Genomic DNA, 10,906 nt, shown 5'->3' with positions numbered 1-10,906 from the left:
TTTGAAAACTGCCCCGCGCGACTGTTCGCGTCATCGGTTTTATTTCTCGTTCCCGCATGCGCAATGTGGGAACGGAAAAGTGATCTGGTAATCTTTTGGGCACAAGTTTTTGTGCTGTTTGCAATCACATTCTCTTCACAGTAATATGTTATGAATGCCACAATTAATAGGCCTAATAAAAAGCATTTTACTCGTCTTGGAGTATTTGTTTCCTTCATGACAAAATATCTAAATCTATGCTACCGGAAACCCGATAGACTAATAAATGTTGAAAAGACCTCCACATGCTTGCAGGAACTAAGAAAATCCTACATTAACAACGAAGATATTGTATGAATACAAAATATTCATACAACAAGAATAGTCTACTTTAAATTCTGACTGATACTTAAAAAACTCGTGAAAAATGTTGGACGTTTAGACTTCATGTGAACCCTGAATATTGTAATGAATAAATAAGAGGGTTGTTCATCAGTGTATTATTTGGTTATTTGACTGGCCTCAAATGACCCCTTCTGTTCTGTAAAACATTCAACACCCTGATCTGCATGACCTGTCTAAACGCTTGTGTTAATAATCATATTAACAGTCAAAACAAAGTCAAACAAGAAATAGGTGTGTTACTTACTGCCACCATGTAGTAAAGAAGGCAGTTTAAAAGATGAATTATTATGACAAACATGACAGAAAATTCTTGCTTGGTTTTCAGGACGAACCCGTTTATGTCGCCTATAACAGTTTCTGTCATTAATTATTTTATAGTTGAAAATAGCCAATAACACAATACAGCTGTTGATATGTCTGTGTTTAACTTCTGGGCTTTTGCATGATGAAATCCCATTTTCTTTCCCATTTGTCTTACAAAAGAAAACATATTGACATTCAAAACACGCAATCACACAGAATGGGAGGCCACAAACCAAAACACCAAATTAAAAACCTGTCAACCCTATCAAATTGATTGTCAGGTCTTTTAAGACAGGAAATATACATTTACATACAATAACAACAACCTTTCCTGATTCCATCAAACAATGAACTCACCAATCTGCATGACACGCCCAAACACTGATGTGTTGTCCACAGTGCTGCAGTTCCACCTTCTCTGTCTGAACTGGAACTGGCACTCCTTGATGCCCGTCTTGGCTCCGTCTCCGATGTAGATCATGTGGTCCTGGTACAGCTGGCACAGCTTCCTCTGGCCCTGCAGCGCAACAGCACAGGAGAGATTAGCAGAGATTAGCACGTTAATGGTTTGAAACTTTAGCGGTCCCTGTGGGGATATTCTCCTTTATGTGACCGTTTCATCAGACTCGGGGTCAGAGGAGGAAGATCAGTCGTTTCCCTTTTTTGTTGATGCTGTAGAGCCACAACATGCAAAACTAAGCTCCTTTTCAAGCAGAATATGATCATCACTGAATTCAAGTTATGAGAGCTGTAAAGGTGTTTACAACATGTAATATGTATTAAAAAAATAAGTCTAAAGCAGGAACAGAAACTTACCTGGGAGAGACCAGACAGCTGACTGCAGAGAGGCTGAGCTCCAATGATATACATCTCTGGCCGCTGGATCGGGGTCAAAGCTAGTGACCTGGGGAGAGACAGAGGCCATATTAAGTCAGTTAGATCAAAGATGAGCAGCAATGGCAGGGTTTAGTTGATGTACGACTCTACCTCTCTGAGAGGGGCTCAGCGCTGTAGAGGACAAAGTTCAGACACAAGTTTATTAGTACAACTGGCCTATAAAGTGGAGATAAATAGACTCTTCTGGTGTTCATCTTTGCAACCACTCCCATCTGTTTTCCTTTTCTGTCCTTTTCACCCAAACAATTGAACCCTAATCATACATTTTGAATCACTTAGGCTTTAAAAGAGTGACAAGTTGTGCCCACACACTGATAATATGACAGTTAATCTGACTGTGCACACTTTAATGGACATCCAAAGGCTTTCAAAACAAAGGGAAATCAAAGTGTGTGGAGATCGCCGCTATCTGGAGCTACAGGCAGATCAGTTTATGCATAATAATCAAAACATACATTTAAATTATGGAATGATTTGGGCAACACCTGTGCTATTGGATGGTTGAGTGCACTACTTCATGGAAATGACAAACTATAAACTATCCTACTTATTCTGATTCTAAATAAACTGACAGGAAGGTGAACTCCAAAAGCACCCACTAACCTGCACACACCCTCCACTACATGACCAAACTGGATTGTTGCAAAGTTGTCTTGTAAGTCAAGAACAAGTGTGGCTAATTGTCAGGCCTAGGCACAGCAGCAGGCCGCCATGCAGTGCCATTTGGGGCTCAGCCAGGGTAAATATTGTGACAGAGCCCTCACATTTGTTCCATTCACTGCTTGGGCTCTACCACAGGACTGGGACATCACCCCCAAAAAACACACACACACACACAGACAGTCTGTTCACATTTTTCCATTTGTCAATAGCATACAAGCAAAAGACATGTGGAGGATTTGATGAGAAAGTAAACTTTTTAAAACATGTTTCAAGGTTTGTGTCACATACTAAACGTATTCTGAAAATCTGGCAAAGTTGCTCTCCTATAGTTACAACTAAATGGAGGTCATAGTTCATCCAATTTAAAAAAATAAAAAAATAATCAATGTACCACCAGTGATCGTTCAGTTACTCACCACCATGAGTTGGCATCCACCACCAGCAGTTGGGAGCTGCAGGCGAGGAAGACGGCTGCCAGCAGCAGATGTCGCACGGCACCGGTACTTTTTCTCCGCACAGGCCTGTTGTCCATGGTCCGCCGCGTCAACGCCACACAGCCGGTGCTGGGGAAAGTGCTCTGCTGTTGAGACATGGGCAGAAAATCAGGTGGTGTCCTGCGGTGTCCTGCTCCGTCTTTAGCGCTGGCGACACAGTGAATTCGAGTCCAACTCACGTGTATCCTGTCTGTTTTCTTATAGTCCACTTGTCTTTCACCCTGTTAACTCCTTTCCTTGCAGTCTACAGTATTTAAAACTACAACAACTAAAATGCCATTATAAAATAAACTGAAAAGGTCAACCAAAAATGCAGAGTTTGTAATCCCCAGGGGGTTTCACTGTGGATGAGAATCGAGCTGAGATTACTGAAGCATTTGTCATAAAGGTCAGAGGCTAACTGCTGAAAAAAGGTGAAGTTTACTGCACAAAGTCGTGCGTCAAATGGTTTGGTAGCAACGTTTTACGCAAAGTGCTAGGACAGTTCTCCCTCTCCTGTTGTGTCTAAAAATACATAAATAAAGCAAAACTACAATGTGAAGAGTGTAATCCCGTTGTTGTTTTGAGGAAAGATTAACAAAGAGATTAAAACGCTAATTGAGCAGCAAAGCGACTGTTCCTTTCCCTTCCTTCCTGTCCCCTTACGACCACTCCACATATCTCTCTCTCTCTCTCTCTCTCTCTCTCACTCCTCCTCTCTTCACCCCCACTTCACCTCAGAACCCCCCCTGCCCGCTCCCTCCCTAGCCATACACAACGCGCGTATGGGACGTGTGTGCGTGCGCAGACACCAAATGGCTATTGGAAGCAGTCAACATTAAATGTTGCTGAGCCAAGACTAGAAGCACTGTGATGTTACGTTTAAAGGTTTGAATATGAACAAACAGCGCAAATTCAACTTTGTTTTGGGGCAATAACTCTCTGGTTACAAGAGATGTTTCTTAACAAGGCCTTTTCTTCATTTCAATCTGACCAGGGATCCTCCGTTCCTCCAGTTTTCTAAAACTTTAAAGTAGGCTAAAATATGAGTATCATGATATTTATGCATATACAGTAACTAAAGGGCGTAAAATAGGTTCAGGACAGTGTTTCAATGCAGAAAAGAAAAAAAGAATGAGCGATGGGGGCTGAACGTTTTGCAAAAAACCCAATTGGCCTCAAAAAAGTTCACCGTGCGTCAAATTCCTTTTATTAGCTGAAGTGAATAATTTGTTTGAATAAAAGGTGAGTGCTTCAAAAAATCGTCTAATCCCCTCTTCTTTGGTCTGCGAATATAAAAGGCAAAACACCACGACCTGGCCTCACTCGCACACACACACACACACACACACACACACACACACACACACACACACACACACACGATCAGGAGTCCTGAACAGTCCGAGAGTAAAGAAAAGGCGTGTTGAAGCGAGCTCTCCTCAATTCATATCCCGGTCAAAGACAAACTGGGCGGCGAACCTGCAGAAGAACAGACTCTTTGATCTGACTCAGTGCTCCTCAAAAGAGTGCGTCCGCAACCAAATGTGGACGCAGGGGAGATTAATCTGGGGCCCTCTAAAACCTGGAGAAATGGCTCTCCAAGATTTTTAAAACCTTCATTATTAAAAATGAAGGTTTAGTAGGCCCATGGCTTTTGTGAGACTAATAAGAAAGGAAAAAGTCATCAAGGAGGTCACTAAATTCCCTATTAACCACAGAAATTACTTTAAATTACTTTTATAATCTATAATAATAATAACAATAATAATATCGCTTCTCAAACATCCTGTAATCTTGTAGGTCTATAAGTAGTTTGTTGCGCAGTTTGATAAACACGCGTAAATAACAGAAAATATGTGTCTTTCATTTATCCATATTTTGCGTGCGTAAAAACTTAGTCGAATGGAAAACGTGTTTAACGTGTTGCTTGAAAAACATTTGTGTGGAAGTTATGACTCTGGACTGTTTCCCGCGGACACAAGTCTCTCTAAAGGCCTATGTGGGTTTTATTATAAGATGATGGAATGTTTAATTGTCTCATCAATATTCCTATAAGGTGGGATATGTTGGGTTTTATAGTGGGTATTCCTCATGTTGGTGAGCAGCAGAGACTCGGATGTCCTAGTCTCTGCATTATAATAGAACACACACACACACACACACACACACACACACACACACACACACAGATTTAACTGGCTGCTCTCAATATACATCGGATTGATATTCTGCATAGGGCGGGTGTGTTGGGTCAAAGTCAGGTTGAGCGGGTGAGTGACCAATGACAAAGTGAGATAGGCTACGTTTTGGAAAACAGAAAAGTAGGCTAATTATAATATGTAATAAGCCTAAAACTGGTCCAACCGATCACTCGGTAAGTGACCCTGAGGCTGAGCTAAATTATTTCCTTTCTGCTTTCTTCTTGTTTTCCCACTTTCCGTATGCAGCCGTTTCTGGAGGGGATGCACTTTGAATGCCCCTCTATAAAATGCTGATGAGGTTACTATGACAACAGCGTCCTCATCTGGAGAAACACAGACATTGATTATTGACATATAGGAGGCTACATGCCTCACATATTCTGCCATTCAGCACCTGCACAGATGTACATATAGTATAGAGTTTAGGTAGCCTACTTGTACTTTACTTAAATACTTCCCCCATATGCTACTTTATACACTAGGCTTACATTTTATAAAACATTGTCCTATTTACTCCATTACTGTTTATGATAGTTATTAACAGTTATCTTATAAAATAAAATGCGTTGTTACAGATTAAAACAACCTTTTTGGCTTGTGTCCTCTTAGGAAAAAGACATGTCTATGAGACATGTGTCCTGTTTTAGATGTCTATGATCTGTTAGCATTTCCACCAAAGGGACATTTCCTTCTTAACTTCTCTGATGGTGTAAGTCCCAAAGAAGCCCAATTATCCAATATTTCCCTACAAAAAAACAAAGTTATTGTATAGCAGAATCATTTATTTACCTTTTTTCTACCCCATTAATCATCTTATTTTGGGCCCCTTGAGAGGGGCTTGATCTGCAGGTTTGGAACCATTTCACTTATCTATCTAACTATACAAATAGAAGTAGTAGTACTAGAGTAGTAAAACTAGTTCCATCTCAACCAGCTACAGCAGTACAATATTACTTAGGAACTGATGCATCAGTTACAATGTGATAATGCCATCAAATAATAATAATAGTAATACATTAGTCACAGGGGCCATTTGTCTGCAGAACAAGTGCTTTTACTTTGAAACTTTAAATAAATTTTGCTGCTACACCATATGCTTTTGCTTAAGCACGATGTTGAGTGAAGGACTTATACTTATAATGGAGTATTTTGAGTTATTTTATCTAAATGAGCTAACTTCTTCTTCCACCACTGTCTTTAAACATAAATTCAGAACTATAATGTGTTCTGGTCTATCCAAGTATATTTGACTTACCTGGTCAATTTCCTGTATTGTCACAACTTGAATATTCTGCATAAGCATGGAGAGCTGCCACTTTATCTCCTGGGCACCTCCAGGTGCTCTTGAGCAAGGCACCGTATCACACCCCCCCCCCCCCCCCCCCCCCCCCCCCCCCCCCAACTGCTCAGGGTTCTGGTCCAGCTGGGAGCCCACTCACTCCGACATCTCTCCATTTGAGGATGAATAGGTCTTGAGCATGTGTGTGTATATCAGGCATGTGTGTTGTGATTACTAACAAAATAGAGTGTAAATTGTAATTTCTCTGCTTTATCTACTTTATCAATAAACAGTATACATTGTTATTATTATTATTACCATTATTATTATTACATATTATATTGAAAGGATGGGACACAGCAATGACTCATAGTAACGACAGACCAATCCGCAGTCTGTAACTGACACTATAGCGCCCTCTAGTGTTACCCTGCCACTCAGTCTTCGCTATACTACATTAGGTGTTCAGACAAATGGCGTGTTCACGAAAACCTACTTGGCATAAACCGCTTTCTGATCTGTCTATACTGGTGATGTTTTGTCATTTCCCAGATTATCTGTATTTTAGTTGAGACATTTGAGAGCCAAACTGGAATAAATAGGTTTCTCCTCTTGAGAACTCAGCTAATTAAAACATACCCATTGTCTCGTCATTTGGGAACTTATATTGGGACATGACCCAGAGACTCAGACATACTGGACTTAAGAAGCCACATACTTAGGTGTGGGAATCTCTGGGAACCTCCCGATTCAATTCCGATTCTAAGGCCAACAATTCAATTTTAAACTGATTATTGATGCAGATTGATGCAACAATTTTTTCAATGTACATTTCCATGTGCGATTTAAAAAATCATACATATAAATCTGAGTTTGTTAGATTTTGACACAAAGCCTACAGTATTTGTCACACACAAGTTTTAATGAAATGGTTTTTGTCTACTGGTTTATATTTTGTAGCCACTCCATGCTTAAGCCTTAAACATGCTTGTGAAAGTCACCTTCTGTCACAGTAACCTCGTCAAAGGTTTCGTCATCCCACCCTCTTTCAATCACACTGTTTTCTGATTTGTAAATGCCTGGAGACAGTTACTTTAAATAAATACATTTGAAAAATTATTTTTTCTTCAATTATTTTGATCAGAATCAAGCATCTATAGAGAATCGCGATGCATCTAAGGATAATTCCCCCCCCCCCCAAACATACTGCTATGTGATAGCTGCTGGTTTTACTGGTAACTTGTGATGCGCCTGTTGAAACACAAGGAGGTGCAGTTCAGCTACAGTGCTCTGTGCAGCCAAAGAAAAGGGGGTAAACTGAGGCAGGGAAGGGCCGAGGGTACAGAGACAAAATTTAGGAACATGTGAGATTAAGAAAGAAGTAGGAGAGAGAACAGAGAGGGTGAAAGAGGGAGGGAGTGTCCAAGTAATGGATACAGACAGAGAGAGAGAGAGAGAGAGAGAGAGAGAGAGAGAGAGACAGAAATAGAGGGAGCGAGAGAGGACTTGTCCCCAGAGGATATGTGCAATAGCCATGCAACAGGGAGCAATGCCTGAGAAAGTCGGCAGCTCCTCTCTGGATTAACAGCAACCTCACTTTTTATTGCCTACAGCGAGCGAGCGAACCAGCCAGCTCTCTCCTGCAGGGAAACCAGCTGCAGTTGGCTGATGAGGTCTGAGCTGATCCCCTGGAAGCTGCTCATGCCAAAATGCTAAATATCCATTTTCTTTTTCATGTTCGTTTTTTAGAAATGACTGCCACTTTTTACGGAAATGTCCTAGTTTGTCATGATTCAGTCTCCCTAAGACAGCATTGAAGGAAGTATTCAGAGTTGCTGAAGAAGTACTGCAGTATAAAACACTCCATGATTAAGACTTGCATTACAATGTCACTTAAGTACACAATTAGTGACATGTGTTTAGAGATTAAAAGGTGAAAGTACTCATGTTTCTTAAAAATGGCCCCTGTGACTGTTTTACCATTATATCATTAGAAATGTATAGTTGGCTTTTTACTGTTGAAGCTGGTCAAGGTGGAGCTAGTGTTTAATATTTTATAAATTGCTGGATAGCTTTGTATTATGTTTTATAAGCTCATAAATTTACCAACAGAGATTCATGGTTTTGCTCAAGGACACTTAGGGCAGATGTTTGTTTATAGAGGGGCTTTGACCACCAGTTGAGGGTCAGTCCAATCTATAATCATTCCCATACAACCCCACCCAAAACACATTCTAACTATTTTTTGTTTCTTAAAGCACTGAATAGTTTAAGGCCAAAATCCATTTTTGATCTGCTGCTATGAACCATCCAGACCTCTCAGGTTGTATGAGTCAGGTCTGCTTTTTTTTTCTTCTGCAGCATTCAGTTTTATGCACCACATATCCCAGAAAACTGCAAGTCAGCTGCAACTCTCAGTTCTTTTAAATCAAGCTTGAAGACTTATCTTTTTGATGCTTCCTTTTTTAAAGTACTTGTTAATTTCTTACACTGCAGAAGAATGCTTATTTTTAACATTAGTCATATTCTATTTTAGCCGTTTTTTATCTTCTCTTCAAGAGATGTTTTTAACTGTTTTTTTAATGCTTTATGTAAAGCATTTTGAATTGATATATATTTTTAAAGCTGCCTTGCCTTAAAATGATTGTCAAAATGTATAAAAAACTAAAATGTTTCCTCTATTATGTTACCCACTTCTTCAATTAAAACAGACACAGGAAGACATGCCAACATGCACACGTTTGTAAGAACCAAAGAACTAAAAACTGAAAATGAGACCACAGCAAACCCATGGGATGATGAAACTACCTGCTCCAGATATTGTATATGATATGCCTGCCTGTCTCTCTCTCTCTCTCTCTCTCTCTCTCATGTCTCATCTGCCTCTCATGTCTTCCTTATCTTGTCTCTCTTTCTTCGTGTCTGTTCCTTTTCCCAAAAAACACACATGCAGCAACAAACTGCCAAATGCAGCTGGCGGCGGGGAAATGTACTGCTTAAATTGTCCACACACACACACACACACACACACACACACACACACACACACACACACACACACACACACACACCTGGGGGAATTGGAAGCAGCTGAAAGGGGCTGTGGAGAGGCCTTGGGCGTTCTGTCTCTTTGTTTTGTTTTCAGTTTACATGTGTGGTTGCATGTATGATTTTGTATGAAAACCCATCCTCTTTCTGTTTTACACTCCTTCCTTCCTCCCTCCCTTCTCCCTCTTTTACTCCCACATTTTCCTGTTGCCCCATCTCTCCTCTCTTGGTCATGCTTGCTCTCCCCTCTCTTCTTTAACCCTCTCCATCCTTCTTTCCCCCCCGACTCTGTCCATCTCCTCCCTTCATCCCCCTATCCATCCTTCTGTCAGCTGGCAGAAGATGAGTCATGCCTCTAGCTGGGAGGCTAAAACTCTCGCTCTCCCTCTAAATATATCTTCTCTGTACTTCTCCACAGTCTTTCTATGTCTCTTTCTCCCTCCTTCTCTCAGCCTCTCTAACACTTCTCTCTGGTCTGTATCACCATCTGTTTCTCTACGTCTCTCTGCTTTGTTCTGTCGCTCTAATACCAAGTGCTTTCCTCCTTCCTCTCTCCATTTCTCCCATGCTTTTTCAGTCTAAAAGTTTGATTCATCAGCCATTTCTGTTGCTATCCATCCCTCGTTTTCTCCTTCTCTTTATCTCTCTCTATCAGTGCACCCAGGCACCTTTAAAAAGCTTTTCTCACGCTCCCCCGTCTCTCAACTGTGATTATGTGACAAACATACTCTTCTTCTTTTTACTCTCTCATATTTATTGTATGTACAGTCACTTGAAATACTTCTGTATATAGTGGCTGTATGCTTTCTTATCTCAACTTGATGTATGTCCATTTTTGCACCCACTTGTAAACCTGTTCTTTGCACTGTAAATAAGTTTATTGAGAGCTACTGATGACATGACATTCCAGTCAACATACGTGATTCTGATAAAGGCGTCAGATCTATATGTAAAAGCAATGTATATTATTGCTGTGTAATGGAGATGACACGTGTCTAATTTAGGTACATTTTAGACCGGTGTTCCAAACTGAAACTAAATGTGAACTTAATGCAATGTTACTGTAACATAGAACACTTCAAATCCAATGCAAAATGTCATTCAATATATTCAATGACATGGTAGATGATATAAATGTTCCTGTTTTCACTAAAGTGAATATGAACTAACTTTCTTCTTGTAACAGTTAACAGCTAAGCTAGTCTATATCCACAACTTTCCACCTCTAGGGATTGCTTTGGTGCCTCTGGAAATTCCGTCGGATGTCCCTCTTTTCGGACGATGTCCGTTACCTTCCGTTTTCTTTGTGTTGGCATTCTAAACTCTGGTCGACTTATGACTATGGTTAACTGCTTCTCAGATCTCTGTGGGGTAGATTGAGACAACTAGCTAAGACTGTCTAGATGTGTTTTCTGTTGCACCACTAAAACAACTCTTTAACGTATACACATTCCACCGAAACAAGTTCCTTCCTCAGGCTCTTTTGCACCGGCACCGTGGCTCCGTCCGGCGCTTGGCACTGTCCAAGACGATTGCAAGTGGTTTAAAGAACAATAAACCAGAACATATTTTTCTCCCATCCTGGAATGTTGAGTGGACTAGCCAGACCCTACTTTGCAGTGCTGTGGAGGATGGTGTGGAAATGCGAGACTACA

The 10,906-nt window shown here is 40.6% G+C and overlaps 1 protein-coding gene across 3 annotated transcripts in view; it reads right to left on the bottom strand.

Annotated features, from left to right (window-relative positions):
• wnt5b (wingless-type MMTV integration site family, member 5b) overlaps positions 1–10,906 on the bottom strand; it is a 73,068-nt gene that overhangs the window by 10,284 nt on the left and 51,878 nt on the right. For 2 of the 3 annotated variants that reach the window (XM_034863608.1, XM_034863609.1), the window contains 3 exons: positions 2,664–2,827; positions 1,504–1,591; positions 1,045–1,204 (listed from right to left, as the gene is read on the bottom strand). In XM_034863608.1, the coding sequence (XP_034719499.1) occupies positions 1,045–1,204; positions 1,504–1,591; positions 2,664–2,779 (364 nt within the window). In that variant the 5' untranslated portion in view covers positions 2,780–2,827. Of the gene's footprint in view, positions 1–1,044; positions 1,205–1,503; positions 1,592–2,663; positions 2,840–10,906 lie in introns of those variants that run through there. The other variant, XM_034863607.1, reaches the window with a different exon arrangement.

The sequence above is a fragment of the Etheostoma cragini genome, chromosome 23, assembly GCF_013103735.1.
Source record: "Etheostoma cragini isolate CJK2018 chromosome 23, CSU_Ecrag_1.0, whole genome shotgun sequence".
Classification (NCBI taxonomy): domain Eukaryota; kingdom Metazoa; phylum Chordata; class Actinopteri; order Perciformes; family Percidae; genus Etheostoma; species Etheostoma cragini.
The sequence above is the reverse complement of the archived record's forward strand: the minus strand, read 5'-3'. Positions and strand labels throughout refer to the sequence as shown.